This window comes from Gymnogyps californianus, chromosome 2 (assembly GCF_018139145.2).
Source record: "Gymnogyps californianus isolate 813 chromosome 2, ASM1813914v2, whole genome shotgun sequence".
Lineage (NCBI taxonomy): Eukaryota > Metazoa > Chordata > Aves > Accipitriformes > Cathartidae > Gymnogyps > Gymnogyps californianus.
The window spans coordinates 295674-317670 of record NC_059472.1 but is presented as its reverse complement, the minus strand read 5'-3'; the positions used below and the strand labels follow the sequence as shown (position 1 = coordinate 317670).

Sequence of the window (21997 nt, the reverse complement as noted above, 5' to 3'; positions counted from 1 at the left end):
CCTGAGTATTTCTGAAGTGATCAGTGTAAGGCAGGAGCACAAGCAGCAACCCCTCTTCAGGCTCTGGCCTCGCTCTTCCAGGCGGATGAGGCCAAACCCACGCCAGACTCAGCTGACAAGATGTCAGCCCCTTTAACACACACACAGATGCACACTAGCTTTCTTTGCGCTTTTATCCAAACTACAAGTACATCACAGAGATCTGTGCCCACCCTGGAGCGTTCTTTACACATGGCTAAAAAAAACCCAGACAGGCAGAGGGGGCAGGGGCGAAGTCTTTCAAGTAGAGTTCATGCTGACAGGTCACTGTTATCAAATCTCTCCTGGTCATACACCTCTGCTACCACCTTTCTTCCTGCAAACCAGCGCCCATTCAGAGCCTGAATGGCTTTGTGAGTCTCTGAGGCCATGGAGAACTCCACAAAGATCTTGACAATGATCTCAGCATCCTCCTCTTCTCCTTGCTTCTCCTGGTAGATGATGACCCTGTTTACAGCCCCAAATTTGCCACATTCTTCTGTCACTTCTCCCTCTAGGTCGTCGTCAATGTCCTTTGGATCCACCATGTTGCGAAGAACCATCACAGTGGACTGCACAGAGAAGGGACAAGTGAATTAATACACCTAAGAGACATTGAGATTAAATTTGCAAAGCCGCATCAGATGATGCAGCATGCCTGAGCACCACCAGATATTCCAGTGCTATGTCATTACAAGCATATTCCATGAAATCAATAATGTCCCAGGTTCTCAGGGATAAATTAGTAAATTTTCTTCGCAGGCATCCAAAGCATGAACAAATCTCACTCACTGCCAGCTATGTTGTGGCTGGCCTCAGTCAGGAAAGCTGTGTGCCATCCCTTGGGGCTTTTCTTAGACGCATCTTTGAAGCACAAGTGACCTAGAGACCTCTATAATTTTTCTTGTGCTGTTGCTATCCAGTTATTTTTTGCTTTGTTAACTTCAACATCACCATTGTGGGTGGTTTGGTTTTGTGGGTTTTTTGTGTTTGTTTTTTTTTTTTTTTAAAAATCTATCACAGAATGGTTGAGGTTGGAAGGGACCTCTGGAGGTCACCTGGTCCGAGCTCCCCTGCTCAAGCAGGGCCACCTAGAGTTGCCCAGGACCAGGTCCAGATGACTTTTAAATATCTCCAAGCATAGAGACTCCACAACCTCTCTGGGTAGCCTCTGTTTTTGTGCATTTTGTGCATATACACCCAGCTCTACCACATCCCTTCCTCCCAGCTCTGGCCCTGCCCAACATCATAGGCTAGCAGACACGGCATTTCAGGTTCAGTATAATTTTAAAATACTTGTTCTAGTTCTTATTCACATGTCTGTATAACTGCCTTTAAGGGCCTACTAAAAGAACTGCAAAAACAGAAGGGTACTTATAGGTTGAGAATGCTAAGCAGCTTTGAGAATGGTGTAGTTTAAGACTCTTTCGAGACTGCTAAATTTTTTTCAAGCAAGTATGCCAAATGAATTGGATTCTTTGGGAAAGGTACTTATGACAGAGGAAAATTGGCTCCTAAGTCAGAAGCTCAAAGATTTATTTAAAATTATTTACCCTTTGAAAGTCAAGGAGAACACTCACTAGCTAACTCATTTGTGTCCTCCCTTATGAAATGCATGTCAGCATTATCCCTACTTAGCAGAGAAGAAACATTGTTGATTCAGTGTCAAAGCTCAGGAATCTGCATGTCAGATAGGAAACTCAATCATGCACAGGAACAAGCCTCTGGTCATGCCCAAACAAGAAGCCTGATGAGATTATCAATACAGCCCCTTCCAAGACACCCCCCCACACCCCCCCCGCAATAATCTATGAATCTATTGTTCTGTTTAATGTTCTGACTTTTTCTATCATTCACTCTTGTCCTCTTTCTCATTGTAACTTCCGTGACATTCTGTTTTATAAACACCTCAGAGTTTCATCCTACAGTGAAAGGTTGTGGGGAAAAGGTGGACTCAATAGTTTGGAACAGATTGCCCCGACCATGTGCCAGTCTCACTTCTTTAATTATAAGCCAAAGGGCCATCATGGTTTGCTTTAATGATGCTAAGGAAACACACAGTTTAATCAGACACACCTCCTAGCCAAGCCTCTTCTGGCCTAGTGACTGGTCTGAACCCTCAGAGAAACTCTGAGAAGATCCTAAAGGCACAATAAGAACCATCACAAGCAGCACACAAGCAGGCAGCCTTTGTAGTCCCACACGAGCTCTGTGAGGTACCTACAATGTGTGCTGCAGGAAGCCTGCACCACATACAAAACTGCATAGCTATACCACATTAAGACAGATCTAAACCTGGTAGTCTCATCTGCTGACAACTGGAATCAGCTCAGGGCAGCCACACTGCACTCACCTCCTGTTTACGAAGCAATTTCTGCATCACCATATGACGGGCACTGCTGCCGGATATGCTCATGTGTTCCTGTTCACTCAGCATCTCTGGCCTCTCTGACTCCTGGAATACCTCCTCTTCTTCCTTCTCCTTTTTGACCTCCATCAGGCCCAATGCTGGGGGACTAGCCAGGATAGGATTCACAACTCCCACTTGTGGAATAGTGACAGGAATGGGAGGTCGGGCAGGGGTTACACCTGTAAGAGTACAAACTCTGTAGCATATAGAAAAGAACTGATGTCCTGCAACATTTGGGTACCACACCAGCCAGTGATAAAGAGGATCACAGAATCTAGATGGTTTTATTTGCTCTGCACCAACAACGACCAGGGAGACATAAGCAGCAACTTAGTCAGCATACAGGACATAAGCACTCAATACATGCATCATATACTTGCCCAGAAGGGAGATAGAGTGCAGGGTTTTGCATGGAGTAACAATTATCCAGATTTTCAGAGTGCCATGCATTCCTGCTGTGAAGTTCATGTCCCTGTTGTATCTATTATACACCAAAATAAATTCCTGCTATGCTGCACAAATAAAAAAAAAAAAAGTTCTCGACAAAGCAGGGAGGGAGGAGGATTTCAGCTTCAAATTCTCCTTAGCTGTGACCCCAGCTATAAAGAACCGTGCTTTATAACAGGTACACAAGTGACAAAATGAAGAGTAAACATACCTGTAATGACTCCCGGTGCTTGTGCTGCCATTACAGCCTGTGGCAACGCCCCTAACGGCTGGGCCAGAGTCAGTGCTGGAGATACCAGCCCAGGGGTTGCCAAAGTGCCAAGAACCGCAGCTCCTGCCACTGCCTCCTGCAAGACAAAAAAAAAAAAAAAAAAAAAGAACAAAAAAACCCCCCAAGTGTTAATTCTGCATCAAGAAGTCATACTATGGGTGCGTTCAGCTGAGGCTCAGCTTTTTTCACACCTAAGAAATACCAGATATATAGATTCTGAGGATGGCAGCTCTCCAGTGCTACTGAAAAAATGTATGCCACCCAGCCCACCAGAGAAATGTAGAAAGTACAAGACACCAAGCCTTGGAAGAAAAACATTCTCTTGCAACTCAAATTTCACCCATCCTCTCAAGCTGCTAGGTCAGTTACTGAAAGGCACCATGGGATTCAATACATGGTTTGAAAGGTGCAGGCAATTCCAGAGCAAGAGGAATCTCTACTTGTTTCCACCTTCTACACAAATAAAGTTTTTTACTGATGCCAAGGAATGTGATCCGTTTAAAAAGATTGATGGGAGCTCCCAGCCCACCCTCTCTGATGACAGCACCAGGGCTCTGGGCCCATGTGACAAACCAGGTGAGGGAACTCTTACAGCTTAGCTTTTTCTTAAGTGATCTGGTGGAAGGTTAATCCTTGTCTGATTCAAGGAACACTGTAGTCAAAAACTCTACTGCAAGCACAAGGGACAGGGCAAGGGAGAGCACAATACTGCTATTTTCAAAAGCTGCACACTTTTAGTTCAGTTTAAACCAAAAATCTTATCTCTCTAGTCTTCATCCTTTAGGTGCAGACAGCAACACAGCACTGAAACTGGCCTTCATGATCATAGCAACTGCAATTACCGCTTTAGTAAATTTCTCAATGAGACAATCATATAACTAACTTTTGCCACCACTGTTTTTACTGGTAAGACCCTACTGAACTTTACCACTTTCGATAACGGGAAACCTTCTTCAAACTTCCAGCCTTGATAACTGAAACATTTTATAGCCACTTTCTTTTGTCCATGTTGTCTGCACCTCCTCTCCCATCCCATTACCTATTTGCCTCCATACAGACTGTACTTGAGCAAAAATCTGATGCACCTTTCAGCATTTTTCTAGTTATACCAAGCCAAACTCTTCTAGTTTCTTCCTGCATATCAGGTTTTCCAATTGTCCCAATAATTGCAGTACTTCTCTACACCTTCTGTAATCCAAATAAACATCCTGACTCTAGATTACCAGAATTCAAACATTCAAGGTGAACACCTAGTTAAATGATAAAACACTTCCATAAAATTACTGAAAATAATGTGGCTAAAATACGCCCTAGGATCCCAATTTTTTTTTTTTTTCTTTCCAGGCTATTACACTCATGATTTAGTTACCCAGATCCTTCTCTTCCTTGTTTTCATGGGGTCCTATAAGCCCTGACACTGTGGAGCAAAAAATTCTAAGGTTTTGTTCCTTAAATGCAGTATCTTGTACTTTACTACTAAATGCTGCATGTATTTCTTACTCCAATCTGCTGCAATATTCCAATTCTCCTCTACATTAATAATGCATCTCATCTCTGTGTTGCCAACTAATTCCGTTAGTACTCTTCTCCTAATGCCTAGAATAAGGCCACTAACATTTTTATTGGAGATGAAGCAAGACCTGTCTGTAAGTAAATTCACCAGCAGAGTGAAGGGTCAGGAATTTCCAGCACAGCTCATTTCCATCTCTTCTTCTCACTTGCCTATGCATCCCAAAATTCATTGTAATACTGTTGGTCTTGTCTAACAGCCTGTCATAGGGGTCTCCACCAACTCCTGAATTGCTGATAGGATATGCTTTAATTTTTTTTCCCCTAATGAAGTATAACAGTAGTCTTATCAAAGAAAGCTATGTTCATCTAGCAGAGGTATTTCCCTAAAACACCCAAACATTTTGCATATCTGTTTCTTTTGAAAATTCTGTCCTTCCTTTAAAGCTTGTTTGCAGTCTTTCCCTACCACTTGGGTGAGAACAAAGTCTGCAGATACCTGTTTTCCATGCTACCTTAAAAGCAAGTATCACGTTTGCTATTCTTGCCATACGGCAACAGCCCTGACATGACAGACTTATTACAAAAAAAAAAACCCCAAAACTATTAAGTGTGCATCTGCACGTGACAAACTCCGAGCTTTACACCCACCTAGGATGCAGTAATCCCATGTGCATCATTAGCCAGTCTGCCTTATGCTTCTAATGAATGGGAAAAATACTTATGTAAGCATTCAGTGCTGTAACAAGACCATCATAATTTTTGACTACACTGGTCATTAGCTGCCCCCACTTTTTACTTAAATGGCTAAAGAAACTTTTCCTAATAGCTTTCATTCCTTAACTTCTTTTGCAAGACTGACTTTTTTACTGTCATTGTCAAGACATTATCTTTGCTACTCAATACCGCTCTTTCTTCTTAGTTTCATTTAAGTGCAGAGACAGTTCCTTCTTCCTTGGCTGGCATGCTAACTCCAGACTAAAGTTGCAGTTCTGATTGCAGATCCAAAGTTATACCTCTGACTTAAGTTCCTCTCTCATGTCCATGATTTCTTTAGCTCCGCTGAGTTTACTGATTAGCTTGTGTTTAAAAAAAATTGTGAAATTAAAGCCCTTACAGACCATGACTGCCTATGTTCTTATTTAAAATAAGCTGTTCCATACAAGAACTATGCTAGGAGCATAAATAAGAGATATTGCCTTCTGTAACTGTTCTTACTCTTTTCCCTAGTCATCTACAACTACCCACACAGCAAATCAGACAGGTTACCTAGATCTGTACAATGTCTAAGTAAAGGCAACAAGACTGCCGAGTATCTCTGAGGTCTTTCAGAACCTTTTTTCTATACATGGAATTTTAAATTTTCCTCACAGTAACAAATCCTGCAGTATTTGCGATGCACGGGGAGATTCTGCTGCCCAAGGCAAGGACAATGGACACAGATATTGGGGTTTGCTTTGAAAGGCAATCCTCCTCCATCAGTGCCTACTGGTCATAGCCAGGAGCTTCTATTATTTCAAGCAAACTAAATTTGAGAACCCCTAGACTCCTGCATCAACATCCAATTCTGCTCCATCACTGCATTTCCTTGTTTCTGAACAGCCTAAAGCCATTGCAGTCGTCTTCCACCTTACTACACAGGCAGAGTCTTCAACAACAGAGTTGCTCATGCGACTATTACTGCCCTCATTAGTCTGCCCCCTTTCATGTACTTTCATGCATTCTTTTAGCCCCTACTGTAACCATTTCCCTAATCATTGGTTTGCCTACCCAGACAAGGAATCCCCTCCAATCTCCCCCCACCACTTCTTTAAATAAAAGTTCTGATCAGCTGTGCCAGACTCCATTCCAAAATGCTGGTATATCAGATCCTCACAAGTGTCAGGGGCAAGCTTCTACATGTGAAGTCCTGGGAACAGAGTATGATCTAGGCCAAGGGCTTTCACTCAAACTAGTGAATACAGCTGGCTGCAACAGTTTGCATGCTTGTTTCTAGCAGGGTCACAACAATCATCCACTTGGTTGAGTCATACCAGCCTATGCCTTACCTGTGCTGTGATCTTTGCTGTAGCAGCTGCTGCAGCGACAGCTGCTGCTGGAGGTAGTCCTCCCGGCGTAGCAGGTGTCAGGAGAGGCATTGGAGGAGTCACAGCTTTACCAACTCGGAGATACTGACCCCCAAGGTCAAAGAGGTTCATAGAGGAAACAGCATCTTGAGAAGACTGTGCTTTCTCATACTCTGCAGTGAGAAAGAGGAATATTTACAAATGATCCTTTTTACTCCTAAACTCAGCCACTCTCTGGTCACACAATTGTGATTTGTATTTGCAAAAAACGACTGCTTAGAGATCCAGTGAGAAGACCCTCAGTGCTTAGCTCACTCATCTCACCCCTCTGATCACACAAGCATTGCTAAGAACAGTCAGCATAGCAAGATCTCTCAACCTACATAACAGTGAGTAAAATTATCTGGCTATTAATTATATTTCGAAGTTCAGGCACAGATCTGCTCCAAATGTACTTCTATCCCACTGCTTAATGCAATTCTTCCATTAGAGTAGAAAAAGAAAAATAAAAAAAAAAAAAAGGAAAGATGAGGATGCTCCCAACCACTCTCCCTACTCCACATCAAATACCAGACAGCCATTTTACCAATGAAACCATAGCCTTTGTGTTTTCCTGTCGTGGGATCCCTGGCTAGCGTGCAGGATTTAATCTTCCCAAAGGCCTCAAACACGCTCTTGATGTCATCATCTGAAAGGTCCTGATGGACAGATGCCACGTAGATGCGGTTGAAAGCCCGGGCCTCTTCTGCTAGCTGGTCTATAATTGGTTGCGCCTGACCTATATTACTAGGTCTCCCAACCTGCAGGAAACACAGCAAACAGTCCATTAAGCATTGTGAAGAGCAGCAGCATGACTCACCAAGAGTTAGAGCAGACAAGCACTCAGCCACCTGACTGCCTTTTCAAACCAAGTAACACCTCATAAGGCCATAATTAGCAAAGAGCCACTGTTGACTCAGCTCTGGGATACAACCTGCACTACAGGGGATTCTAGAAGTACTGAGAGCCTGGACAGACTCTGCTCTCTCCTCCACCATATTTTCCCCATTTATGTTCCCTGACCTGCCAAAGACCAACTTCCAGGAATTGAAAACAATTCTGACAGGAAAACACAATGCTTCTATATCCTTCTTTAGAAGGCTCCTAAAACCCCCTTAGAAATCAGACACTGCAGATATGCAGAGTGTATCAGAGATAAATGCAAGATAAACATAAAACACTTTGCAGAAAATGCTAGTTTCCCCCCCCGATTTCAATCCCCGAAGTTTCACCATTGCAAGATCCCCTCTTACTGCCTGAAAAAACACAGCTACAATCTTTTGTTCCTTTCCGTTTGTGCTGAATGCCTCCTTTTTGTATGGCAAGGGTGAACTTCAACTTGAAGTCCCTCGCACTATCGACAGGCACAACAAAAGTCTGATGCTACTTATCTACCATCCACGCAGGTACAATATAAGAAGAATGCGTTAAAATATCAAGAATCACTTTTGTTTTGTCCTCAAGAGACTTCCATTCTATGTGTGGGTGGAAAAAACTGAGCTAGCTTACCAGAACAAGTTTCTAGGTTTTATTAGCATGCTGGGGGTTTCTCCTCAGAGAGACAGGGATCCAGAGCCACTACGTACTCGATGGGTTGAATATCAAGGTTTATCAGGGAACAGACTTTAGGTTATCTTCCGCATTACAGTGCTGTGGGAAGCATTTCTAGGCATAAAACCATTACCCACAGTAAAGAGAACTAAGAATTTTCAGAGCGTGCCTGCTACTCACCTTTATATTTCTTCCCCCCAGCATGACAGAATTCATCTGCTCCAAGGCCAGCTGAGCAGCTTCAGGTACCTCATATTCCACAAAAGCAAAACCCTAGGACCGAAGGATATGCTTGTTGAATCATACCAGCTGTATCTTGTCTCAAATCTAGTGCCAAGCTAACGCAGCCAAGACTTCCCACATACCAGATTCCTACTATCGTGGCCTGAGAAGATGTTTCCGTAAAGAAGCTTTTTATTAAAGCAGAAAATTGCGTGCAGAAGTACTGACACAAGGCTACCTGCTTCCAGAGCCTCTCATACTTAGAGGCATAACAGCAAAAGGCCACTGCATACAGGACTCCTAGCTGTTTGGCATCTTTCGTGCACACCACCCCCATGCACATCTGGTTTCCACTACAGAATCCTGCAAAGCTAAGTAGAGCAGGCAGCTACAAACATTTATCTCAGAGTGCTAAAAGCAGCCTGCTCTCTACGAGAATAAAGGCTCCTTCCTCTCCTGGATATATTCAGGAAGACCTTGGAGAGAAGAAAAAACACATCCCTCAAGGGCTGTTAACCAACCTTGTGTTTCATTGTAACAGAGTCCCAGGACATATCAATGCTTTTTATAGGTCCAAATGGGGCAAAGGCCTGGCGAATGGTATCTTCTCCCAGTTCATAGTATATGGAGCCCACATACACACGACACATGATGGCCAGGGCGCGCTGCCTCTGAGCTGCCATCTGTATTGGAAAGAAGAACTGGCTGGTTAGATCAGGGGGTGGTCATGGATGTCAGGACCTCTTTCCCTTCCTCATTCCCTCCCAGGAGCTATGACCCAACAGCAGGTAGCTCCTCACTGGGCTGCAGCACAGCCTGGCACACGTAGTAATAAAGAAGTATTTTCCTGCTCAATGCACAGACTGCTGGAGCGGATAAGCAGTATAGCTCACTCCCAGGGGCAGTCAAATCTTTGATGGGGTCTGCCACCTCAGGAGCCTTAACTCCAACCCCACTGATAAGGTCTAACCCTCCCCAGCCTGATCACATCTCCAGCAACGCTTGCAGGAGGAGGAAATAACTTCATTCTAGGACAGCTTCCCCCTCCAGGCAGCAAAGGTCTCAATTCTAGACACTATTAGCAATCCCTCCCATTCCCTCCCGCAAGGGACAGCAAGAGATCCAATATTGGGCACCACCTAGTCACTCCCTCCCCCCACCCCATCCTCCCAGGCAGCAAAGGATCTGGAATTGGGTACCTCCTCCCCACTCCCTCAAGCATCACACACCACCTCCTCCCCCCGCCCCCCCGCCCCAGGCAGTACGAGATCCAGTACTAGGCACCACTTCCACCGCACAGTTCAAAAGCAAAGCAAAAAAAATTAAATGGTTAAATGAAACTTCTTAGTTAAGTGTGTGGTGCTAGTACTTATCACTGCCTGTTGTTACTGGCTCAGATAGTGGTGCAGCCCCCAAAGACTCCGCCCTTATCAGTTTCGGTGCAGAGAGGGTCTCTGTGCTATTTTCTCCTAAGTATGCCTGAAAACCTGTTTGCAAGACAAATCCAGAAATTTCTTACAGCAGGTATCCAAAAAAGCAGTATATCCTTCAATTATCTTTCACCCTTATTGCAATTCTAGAATTGCTACTACTAACGAACATTATTCTAGGAAGATGCTGCTGCCTACAAAAAAAATCACAGGTTTGGCCAGCATATCCTAGCAGCACATCTTGGGACCAAGGCAGAAATTAGGTCTCTGTAGAGGCAGCTCCCTATGATCAGCAAGACTGAATTACAGTGCGTTGGAGATATGCGCAGGGCTTCATTCCTGTTCTGCGTGGAACAGATGGAACAAATGTAAAGCAGTAAGGGCTACGGACTGTTGCAGAGTAGGCAAATGCAGCATTAAGCTTGATGCCTCTCTCCCTTCCCAGCACCACAGTGCTTGGCACCAAAGCAGGGAGCCCTGAACAACCACCTCTTCCCCACCACCACTGTTTAAGAGGGTCTTTAAATCAAGGCCTTTATGAGAGGCCCACTTTCAGAATGCTGTTACAAGCATGAGCACAATGAACTCTGACGTGTCTGGGGATGCTGCAACCCAAATGGCAAAATAGAAGGGACAGCATTTCATCTGTGATAGTCACAGAAGCATGGACACAAACTGTACCTGAAGAAATCCTTCTCCCTCATAGTACCCGTACGTGACTGACATTGACCATAGGAGGAAACAAAGTGTAAAGGTTCAACTCCTATTATTCAATACAGCAGGGATACTATAAACAGGAAAAGTTCTCACCCCATACTGCTGCTCCTGAAGTGATATTAAGCTTGCCTCTTGACTGGGTTTAAGTATTTCACACAGTTAAAAAAATAAGCTGTTTTTCAATTTACTCTGCAATGCTGTGACTAGGAGGACTATGGCACGTGTACACGCAGGACAGCTGATGTGTTGTCTCCCAGGTTCTCCAACACATTCCCAGCTTTGGTGCAGGAAAGCCAGTGATCAGTAGCCCCTCAGTCTGTGTAGTGTGTCCATTTATAGGTTCAGAGCCATCACCATTCTAACCCCAAGTGTCTGTGAAGTGCCTCACCCACGGTGCCACAGACTGCGATAAAAATTTAGTGTTTTACTAGGAGTGCTTCTTGACAAGACACTTGCACCAGGCAGAGGGATTTTTCACCTTCTGAAGGGTCTATATATACAAAGAGGACATTCTCTTCTGTTCAGTTATCAATGCAACAGGTGCAAGAAAAATGGCATTTATCCTCTCCCATGGCAGCAACCTTTATGGGAGGAAATCCACATCTTACCCTGCTGCAGAGATCCTAACAAAACAGATGGGGTGGAGTTAGGAGGACTGTGTCACATCAGCAACATATTTGAAATTGGGACCTACAAAAGGCAGAGCTGAGGTGGACCATGATGACTACAGGCATATGTGGATCACTAACAGGAATCGGTAGCATCAGGTTAGGGGAATGATGCAATGTACACCTGTGAACTAAGCACATGACAGCATCAGAAACTCATGACTAGAAATCTTATTGTCTTCGCTAGCTACGCTAAGTAGATTTTACTGGCGACTGGCCCTCTTTCTCCACCTATAAGACAGAGTTTAAAGTATCTGCAACCTTCATAAAGGCAGCAGCTAACACTTGTATCTATGTAATGCTGCTGTTAAGTGCTTATGAAGGTTATTTTAAGGACAAGCCAAAACATCATCTTACAGTGCTCCTTTAAACAAAGGAGGTGATGCAAGAACATCACCACTAGGTTCATTTTTAATACAACGCCAGGAAATTGTGCTCATCTTGCTGAAGTGACATGGAAATCTTGCACTGTAATACCTGGAGGATTAAGCAGACAGGAAGCTTTAATCTCAGGCACTAAGATACTGCAATAGGAAGTTCAGGCTGCACTTCCTTCATGTAGGAACTGATGAATCTTGTAAACAGGAAAAAGTGTTGGACAGAGGTCTGTTTGCATTTTCTACATTCCTGATGGGCTTCAGGATAAAGCATTTGCTGAGGACAGGGTTCCCTAACTACACTGAACTGTATCACAGCCGAATGACTCAGCACAGACTCCTGCTTCTAGGTTCTGTCGCATCAGCAGTAGTTTCTGACTCCCTAGAGAGGGAGGAATGTCTTAGGAAAAGGATTCACAATACTGACTATGCCCTTAAGGCTAGTGAGAAATTAACATTTCCTGTTACATTATCAGTACACGCTTTTCATCTGTTGCCCAGCTGTGAACAATGAGTCAAAAAAATTTTTTAAGCAAAATTGATGGAGTTATGCTATCAAGTAAGCATCTACATTAATTGGTAGAAGTTTCTTGGGCATGAGGGCTCAGAAACCAGCTATGCCAAATTTACATCGAGATGTATGCTTTTATTCCATTCCAAACTTACATACCCCCGTAAAATTTATTTTGGCTCCCCTGCTGAAACACTACCTACTGTGGCAGTGTTAAAGGAGGGAAAACAGGTAATTTCAGTTTTAGTGCATTTTTCATTTTAGAGTACAAGCCTCCAGTTGCATTTTACACCAAGCAGAAATATTATATTCCAGCAAGATGGAAAAATATTTACAAATGAATTTACAAATGAACCTTTGCATGCAGAGTGGAGCTTATAGGACACTTTCTGCAGTGGCCATTGTCCAACGTGTCTAGGAGAAAGGAGGGGACGGATAATCCCAGGTAATTAAGCTCTTTGTGGCATCTGATTAGAAATTCCAGCACTAAAGGACTGCACAGGTTCTCTGAATAGTCCTGCAGTTTTGTGACTTCCATCCTGCTTTTACTTTACTTGAAACATGCCATATTCACCTAGTCTGGAAACATGCACAGTAAAGAGCAGTCTTACACCTGGGCTACAACATGTTCTGCAACCTATAGTGCCCCAGTCCTCCCCAGCACCTTAGCTGCCAGGTCTCCAGTGCTGTGAGTTTGTTTCATAAGAAATTGCCCATTTGTGAGTTACCTTGGCAGTTAGTTTTAGGTCAGGACCTCAGAACTGTAGCATCCCTAGAAATGCAGCTCCCACAATTTCACAGGTGTGTTCAGAACTGTTCGAAATCTAAAGCTTTCTTTGCCAACTGACTCCAGGACCCCGACTGCCAGTGTCACAGCAGACTGCACCCAGCCTAGGGTCTTCCTCTGGGGAGTTTACACTTTGCCTCTGCTTGTTGTGCTTGTCCATAACAGGTGGGTATGTGGGAGGGTTGTGCTGGGTTGAATTAAGAGCATTGTATTACCACTACATACTTCCCCACTCTAGGCCCTGACTAAGACAAAGTGCCCAAGAAGAAGTGAATATGTCTATTGACCGATTGTAAAGGTGAGAGAGGATCTCCAAAGCCCATTGTCACTGCTGCCATCTGAAAGACAGTAAAGACAGAGTTCAGTCTGTTGGAGCTGAGCATACTACGGCTGTTTGTAAAAACTCAAGCAGAGCGGCGGCACAGGGAACCTGCGAGAGAGGCCTCTCCTTCCTTGCCCCTCACTGCCTGGTCCCAAGGACTGTCCAGCGCTGGGACCCTGCAGATTCCAGTCCCACCAGGTCAGGGTGGAGTTGTGCTGCTGCCACTGCCTCAGGAAGCAGGGTCTTCTCCCAGGGGGGACTCAAGGCAATAGTAACCTCTGCAACCACTGTCGTTGATTCACCCCCAGCATTTAAAAAGGAGCCCCTCAACTAGATCAGACACTCAGAAACATGCACAGCCCTGAAAGGCCAGAGCTGCCTAATATGGCAAGCACATCCACAGTGATTCTTCAGTAAAAAAATACAACATCCCAAAGCCATTATTTTGGGCTTCCTAACTTTGAGTAGAAGGCAGTGAAATGTGTTCAAGAAACATCTGAAGGAAGGGAGATTTAAATACCAGCTAAGGGTTCTCCCAGTACATAGGCATTCCAGCATTAGCAGGAATAGCCAACGGAACTTCCCTGAAATTGAGAGCGCATCTGGGTGAAGGGGAGGGAAATGGGGTAGCACTGTCAATAACACAGGGGAGACAGGCACCCTCCCCTCAAGCAGAAGAGATGGTGAAAGGATACTGTTCCCAGCAATCCTAGACACCACCTTAAATGTAAGTCGAAAGTGAAACCCACAGCAGATTCTTTGACTTCTGGCATTGCAAGAAGCATTTGGCCAGCCAACAGGAGAGAAACTCTTAAAAATTTACTCTTTGAATGAGTGAAATTTGGGGGCAATTTGTGCAGGTGAGCGAAGGGCGTTTCTCTAGTGAGCTGAAGACAGTATATTTCAATTTCACTGTGGAAACACAAGCGCATGTACCTGGCTCCAGGCAGGCCTCAGGGCTGTGCTCTGGTTCTAAGTGCAAAAAGAACTCCACCTTGTGGGGGAGAGTAAGACACAGAAGGAGCATCTCAGAGGGTCTCTCACCTGAAGGTTGGTGAGCTGCTGTTGCTGGTGGGCGATGGTTTGCTTCACCAGCACACTCTTGATACTCTGCTCCATCGCATACTTCTTTGCCTAGAAAGAAATACAGACTCTGTAGTCATAGGACAATACCACAGAGCAGGGAACGATGTTTGATTTTACACCACAGTTCCCCAGAACCACACAACTGGCTGCCAGTGGAACTTTTCGGCGCTCCGGCCCTAAGCACTAAGGCACTGTACATTAGCCAGCGGCCAACAGCTTACTAACATCTTGGTCTGCATCTCGGAGTCGTGAGCCCTGAAATACAGCATAATGCTTGAGCAGAGGATTGGATGGACTCAATCTGCAGCAGGCGCAATGTTAGGAAAGCAGCATGCACTAGACACTTAGCATTTCCCCTCTTCCGCCCTCTGCCCCTTAGATCCCACCATAGCACCTTACCTGCTGGGATGAGGGCAGGACAGATAGCCTCCTTCAAGTCCTTTCCACTCAGAGAACATCTGGACAAAGAGTTTCTACAAAAGGGAAGGGCCTCCAAATCCCCATGTCCAGTCTCTTGACTGGGCACTCCCCCTCTCTTTTCTTATCACAGCTGGCCTATTCTAGTTTAGAGGACCCACTGCTTTTGCTCACTAAAATGCTCCAGCTCTCCTTCTCTGGTTCCTAGCCTGCAGACACAAGACTGATTTGTCTTTTTCTTTCAGTCTTCTACAAATTTGAAAAAGCCTGAGCTTTACACTCAGTGATGTTGACATGGAGGCTCTTTGTCAAGGGAAACCTAATACCCACAATATGTGCCTATTCCCAGGGGACGGTACAAACACATTCAGCCAACCCCTCAGGCACCTGCTTTCCATGGCTGTACGTGTTTGGGAGGTGCCAGGGAACGGTAGGCTCTAAACCGTGGATTTGAGACGCGTGCTTCGGAAACCTGGAAACGGACAAGGGGATTTACATCTGTCAGCTACGGAGAAGCCAGAGGAAACGAGGCCGTTTCACACTGTGAGCCAAACAACACACACACAAGCAGCTTCAACATTATGGGAACATTCACATGAAGCCTACCTAGAACAATACTTTACTTGCCTCACCAGAGTACAGAAGACACCTAGCCCACAGTTCCCACATTCCCTGGTTTTGTTTTCTTTCCCCTCTTTTCCCAAGTCTGCTCTCCTCTCAGTAAGCCAGGCATCACTCACTCCCATCAGGAAAGTGGGCAAGAAGTCAGCAGTAACCTCCCCACCAGCTGTATAAAACAGGACCAACAACCAGAAATCAGAGCTGGACTGAAATTTTACCTAGATTAAAACAGGTTGGCTCAAATGGGTTGAAAATACTTGCTACTGGGTCTCTTCACAACAACATGGGAAAGAGCATAAAGGAAAAATAGAGATATTTCGTGATGTGTTCTTGTGTGGATAGAATAAAAGACCAGCTGGAGCATATCAGAAACCTATTCCTTGTGGAGTACAGGCTGCTCCTCATAGTAACTTTGTGGCAGTTGCATATTGTCTTAGAATTACAATGTGATCTTAAGATGTGATTTACTTAGGATTTTGATTTTTTTTTTTTTTTTTAATTAAAAACACTCTACCCACCCCAACAACAAATTCCACATCATGCTCCCCAAAAAGCATCTACAAACTCTAAACGAAAAGAAGTAATACTTGGGCACAAATTTGAAAGTGTGAATCCACACACAGCATGGCCATTACCCCATACATATTCTTGGTAGGTGAGTTCCCTTTTATAATATCAGTAACAGATGCTCATTTAAAAAACAAACAAACAAAACCCCCCCAAACAAACAAACAAGAGTGCTAAGAAGCAAATCCACATCAAGTTTACTCACTTTCTGGAGAGCTTCCTGCTGTTCTGGTGTGAGGGGAGGAAGCCCCAGCTTAGCTGCAGTGCTTTGTCCATTTTCCATCTTAATGGACTCTGTACCCTGAGAAAATAGAAAATACTCATGAAAAAACTGTTTTCACAAAAGTAACCATTTTCTTCATTCCCAGAAACCCAAAGCACTTAATGTCAGAATGTCATAGTTGGCTAAAAAGTCTTCCCAAACCTATTAGTAATTAATGAAAACCTGCTAATATTCTAGCCACTCCCTATGGGAGAGCTATCCCATCAATTGTACAAACTGATGAACATGTTGGATACTTACAGAGTTCCCTAACCACCAGATTTTCAGTTAAAAGAAAATGAAATAATCCCCAGTCTTCACTCACATCATCTCCATCCTACCTCTCAACAGTTAAACTCTGTCAAATGTACCCATCTATTTTCTCCTTCCATCTCTTCCTATACTGGTTTGTCAACCTTGGTTTCTCAAGTTGGCTTTTTAAAATCTTCTCTGAAACTTTTCCAAATCTCACATACTGTTCCAGTAACAAAGAAGCACTATTCTCGTACTTAGTATGAGATGCATGCTACCTGCCCATGCAGATTCCCAAACCCAACATCAGAACAGGTCTAGAAAGAAGCTTCTGGGCCACTGAACTGACTTGTCATGATTTCAGACATACGTGTAGCTAACAAATGTTAGCCCTCTTTGTGGTTTAGGTATTCTACTGACTTCTCTACCTCATGCTCATGTTTTACACTGAAGTCCATTCCTGTGAAACAACTGGTCAATTATTACTACCATGTTAAGTAACAGTAGGTTTCTCTAAGGTATACCTATCAACCTGGTTTTGGTTAAAGTGATTCAGCAGCTTATGTCTTTCTGGTAAGCATCCACCAACTTGTATCCTCAGGGTATTATTCTTTGGCATCCCAAAAGTGCCATCACATAATTTCCAGTCAAAATACGGTTCATCATTAAAAACCTATTAACGGGTGTCTCAGTTCTCCAGTGAAAAAAAAAAACCAAACCCAAAAAACCCATGTAAGCACTCTGTAACAAGCACAGTATAGAAAAAAGGAAAAGACCCATTCAGATGGCAAAACAAAACCAGCTCTCCCAGCATAGGAACAAAGCTGTCACTTGGAAAAGATATATCAAAGTCATTGGCATTTTAGCAGAAGGAACGGCAAGTATTCCTGCTAATTTGGTTCCCATTCATTCAGAACAATCACTTGCTCATGGCACTTGTTGTACTGGCTAACAACTTAGAGGTTTCCTGTGGGCACAAATGTCTCTGAAAGACCACTGATCTCCTCCTCCAGAAAAAAAAAAAAAAAAAATCTTACAGGTACATCAAGATCTTATGAACGTAATACCAAAATGCAGAACAGCAAAAAGCTATTTTTTGGCTACATCTGAAGCCTCAGAGAGAAAAACATGTCTTTCAGAAGCAAAAGATCCTGCATCATGGCTGCACACAAATTGAATGTTTCATTGCATCCTCTTTATCCTACCACAAGGCAAAGGGGAACACACACTGATAAAGAGACAAGCTGCTGCAACAGCTCTCAACAAGACATAACAGAACTGTCAGATACACTTATTGATAGCAGAGCGATTCAGGTAAAAGTACACACACATTTCCATGAGGAGAGCCATACACTGTACATCTGACTGCTCAAGACAATGCCAGCCCAGTTCCTGCACTGTGTCTACTGTGATAATATCCAGTAGACAACAGACCAGTCACCCATTTCCTCCAGAATCACAAGTTCCCTGACAGTCCAATTTTTCACTTATGGTATTTTCATATTTTTTCTATATATTGATACATAGAACTTTGTGAAGGGGAGGAAAACTGCAAAATAGTTAAGATACTTTAACCACATGAATTCTTTTCACAGTAAATGACAGATACTACCTAAGTATAAATGAAGCTCAAGCACATTCACATGGTATTCTCAATTTAGGGTAATAATTTAGATTTTAAAAATTACTATGGAAGTAACAGAAATTGCTAAATTCAAGAAGTAAACAGCAGCAGAGAGGAGAAAAGCAGCAGCTTCTCAGAATGCACCTTGGCACAGGCCGAGGCCCAAGGTAACAATCCTCAAGTCCTCCCACTAAAAAGGAGCGGAACGCAGAGCACAAGAGTCCCAAAACTCAAGGCTTCCTAAGTGTCTGCTTTATCTATAGCAATTGCAAGTTCTAGCTGTAGGAACAGAAACTTCAATGTGACAGCCCTTCAATACCAAGACCATTAAGTACCTACCATGAAGGCTGCAATCCCCAGCTGTATCTGCTGGCCCATTTGCTCTTGTTGCCCACACACTGGATGCAGGACTGTGACATTACGGAGTTCCGCACAATAAGCCTCCCCAGCTGACACCGCTCCAAGCTGTTACAGACGGACTCTGGACCTACTTTTCCCTCGAGGCAGGGCTGCCACGAACCCTTTTCCCCAACTGATCGGGGGGGACTGATGCTAAATGCTGCTTAATCAGCTCGTTAACCAAATTTCTTATTTTACTCACTGGGTATAAAGTGGGGTCACATTCCTTTTAAGCAGATAAACCTTAATTAATGCATGCAGGAAAAGGCTATTTTACAACCTGTCACAGTGCACACAATCAGTTTATTTTCCCCACCATATACACATTACTTTGTATGTTCTAACATATTAAACACAACATTTGCCATCACGTTGCCCAGTCATTCTTTATCTTGAGATCCTCAGGCAATTCATTTACCTAAATGACAGTGACTATTGGACTAGAAACTTCTTCTCATGAGGTAAGCTGTGTTCATCTTCCCAACAGAATCTTGCCCATTTCTTGTGAGGATGCAGAGCAGGACTAGTCTGACCGATTCGCACACTGCACCATGGGGGAAGTCTATTTTCCTACCGAATCAATGCAACAGAGGAAGAAGCGAGAGTGTGACTACAGCACGATGGTCCCATTGTTGGAACTATCCACCTCACTGCCTTCTTGGCTTAAAGCACCAGGATGTGGACCTGCCTTTGTTGTTCACGTAAGTTCTGCCTGTATCATCCATCAAAAGCAGAACTAATTTCTTTTCTCAACTCAATGTTCACCATCAACCACTTATAATACCAAAATGGACAAATATCCTAATCTGTTCAGTAGTAGACACACATTAGGCTAAATAGACTTGTGTCTATGAACACTACTGGTTTCAGTATAAAAATTATCATGGGAAAAACCTAAGTTAATAGCAGAAAACAAGATTTTAAGCATATCCTTTACCAACTGCAAAGTTTCTCCCAGATTAGCCCACTTGTCTTAGTCTACCAGCAACCACAACCTGCATGCTGCCTCCTACCAGGTTGCAACGCTTCCTTTGTTCTTTAGTCAGACTATTAAGGGTGAGGAGTGGAGCTCACCTACCCTGAAAGTAAAGAAAGCCGCAGGATGAGTTCACTGATGTTCAGAGAGATATGTCTTAGCTCATTCTTACTCTATTTTATAACAACAATTGAGACTTGTGATTTTGTGCATTCAGTCTCAAGTTCACCATAAGGGGTTTGTGACCATTTTATAGGCTCAATGAACACAGAGCAGATGCAAAATAAACCCTCCTAACATAAAAACATATTCTACAAGTATCTGAACACAGTGTTCTAGAGTTGCAGTTACTTCACTGCTCCCTTCAGATTGAAGTTCATAGCCACACTGAGTAACACACAAGGACCTAAGGGTAATAGAAGTGCAACAAAAGAAAGCTGACACATGAATAAGAACAGAGGTAGTTGGAACCGTTTCATGGCTGCAAATTGGGAAACTCAAGTGCACACTACTGATCAAAAGATACTACTGCATAGTCCACATGCAAATTGAAAACAAGTATCAGTAAAGCGATACAGAATCATGGAATTGTTTAGGTTGGAAAAGACCTTTGAGATCATCAAGTCCAACCGTTAACCTAGCACTGCCAAGTCCACCACTAAACCACATCCCTAAGCACCACATCTACACGTATATATACACGATATAGTAATGGTGATCTCTTTGGTACAGGAAGGCTACATCATCTCCAAGATTCATTTTGATTGTGGAACATTCAAAAAAAAAATTAAAAAAAAAATAATTCTTGTTTTTAACCAACTGGCTAAAAAAATGTTCTTCACCCAGCTCTCCTGGCTCCCCTTCCCATTTGTTTACATCTTACGTATATGCTATCGTACAGTCAAGTCCAGAGACTTCCTTAGTTTTCTGCAGACGATTTAAAAAGCCCACACCTTTTTCTATTGCTGTTTCCATTTCCTCTCAGCTTTTAAAAATGGAATTATTGCAGTTTAGGAGCTATGAGACTTGGGAGAAGAAAAACATAGTGGAAGGGCTATCAAATTTAACCATTCACAATAAAAAAGTTACTCCATTGATTATAATCTGTTACGATTCTTAAAAATAAAAAGACTATTGCATATCTACATTTAATGTAATTTAGACATTTGAGCTCATTAAATGGCATAGCTTCCAAAAACTGGTTGATAACATCCAACCTCCAGCATGGAGGGTAAAATCAAAACTAAGGATGATGAAGTGATCTAGAAGTGACAAAGAGTATCCAAGAAGCCAGACCTACTGGTTCCAAGCACTTTGCCACCACACATCCCTGTGGAAAGAAACCAAAGATACATGCCTTTGCTGATCAACGGTACAGCTGTAACAAATTTATCATCATGCACCCTTTAACACTGAGTTTCTTCAAGGAAGACTACCACCCTCTGTTACTCCAGTCTATTTGAAAAGCAACAGATTGTGTAAAATAATCCCAATCTCTATCACTATTCGCAGACAACTGAGACTATTGCTCCTCTCTTTCCTGGTACCTTAGGATAATACCACTACCAAGAAAAGGCTCAGCACAATTGAGTCTGCTAGGCAGTAATGTAACAGTACCTGTTGAAAAGCAGTTGGTGCTTTATACTAAGGCTAGCCACCTTGAAAACTGCCTTATTTAAACACACTGTAACAGTTAGGAGGGAACAAGAAAAATGGGAGAGAAGTTGACAACAGCAGCAGGCGAATAGGAGCTTCTTTTTTAAAAGAGAAATAAATAGAAACTGTATACCTGTTGCTATGAACATTGCTTCTGAGCGTTGCTTGGCCTTTTAAGGTGGTTTGAACTCCAAGAGTTCAGGCACATTCGTTGGAAATTTATTACATGGCTGAGAATTTCTCTGAAGTATAAACACACACAAGAGAAAGAAAAACACAGAATCTTGTTTATTTTAGGAACCATAACAAGCAAACAACATGAAGATTAAATAAGACAGAGGTGGAAAAAGGACTGATGAAGTACCTGGCCAGTATACTCAGTTTAATCCTTGCTCTACCACCTGCATCAGTGCTTGGGAACCTGTATTCATCTGAGTATTTTCATACTACAACACCCCACACCAGTAGTAAAGCTGGAAAAGTATCACCTCAGTGCCTGGTCAAAGGCAATGTTTTTACTTGCACAATAGATTATTTTTCAGAAAAGGTTGTTCTTTGCGTATATAAAAACATTTAAGTATTTTGCCTCTATTTACTATCTAAAATTTCATGGATTCAGCTGTAAACTTAGTTACTTCGCAAGCCTTTCTGTGCACGATGACCTTTTACTATTCCTGAATTTCTTTAGCAGCTACTCTTTCCACCCCCTATAGAATATTTTTTTTTCAAATGGGAACGGCAGTGCTAGTGAGTTATTTCTTCTGTTACTGCTAGCACGTGCAACTAATGTAC

General features: G+C 43.1%; 1 protein-coding gene across 4 annotated transcripts in view; it reads right to left on the bottom strand.

The window, feature by feature from the left end:
• Positions 1–155: 155 nt before the first annotated feature.
• Positions 156–21997, bottom strand: part of PUF60 (poly(U) binding splicing factor 60) — a 32186-nt gene continuing 10344 nt past the window's right edge. For 3 of the 4 annotated variants that reach the window (XM_050892175.1, XM_050892178.1, XM_050892179.1), the window contains exons 2-11: positions 16242–16337; positions 14390–14479; positions 13311–13361; positions 9055–9216; positions 8492–8584; positions 7308–7521; positions 6704–6894; positions 3087–3222; positions 2372–2607; positions 156–590 (exon numbers count right to left, since the gene is read on the bottom strand). In XM_050892175.1, coding sequence (XP_050748132.1) covers positions 291–590; positions 2372–2607; positions 3087–3222; positions 6704–6894; positions 7308–7521; positions 8492–8584; positions 9055–9216; positions 13311–13361; positions 14390–14479; positions 16242–16337 — 1569 coding nt within the window. In that variant the 3' untranslated portion in view covers positions 156–290. The remainder of the gene's footprint in view (positions 591–2371; positions 2608–3086; positions 3223–6703; positions 6895–7307; positions 7522–8491; positions 8585–9054; positions 9217–13310; positions 13362–14389; positions 14480–16241; positions 16338–21997) is intronic. The other variant, XM_050892177.1, reaches the window with a different exon arrangement.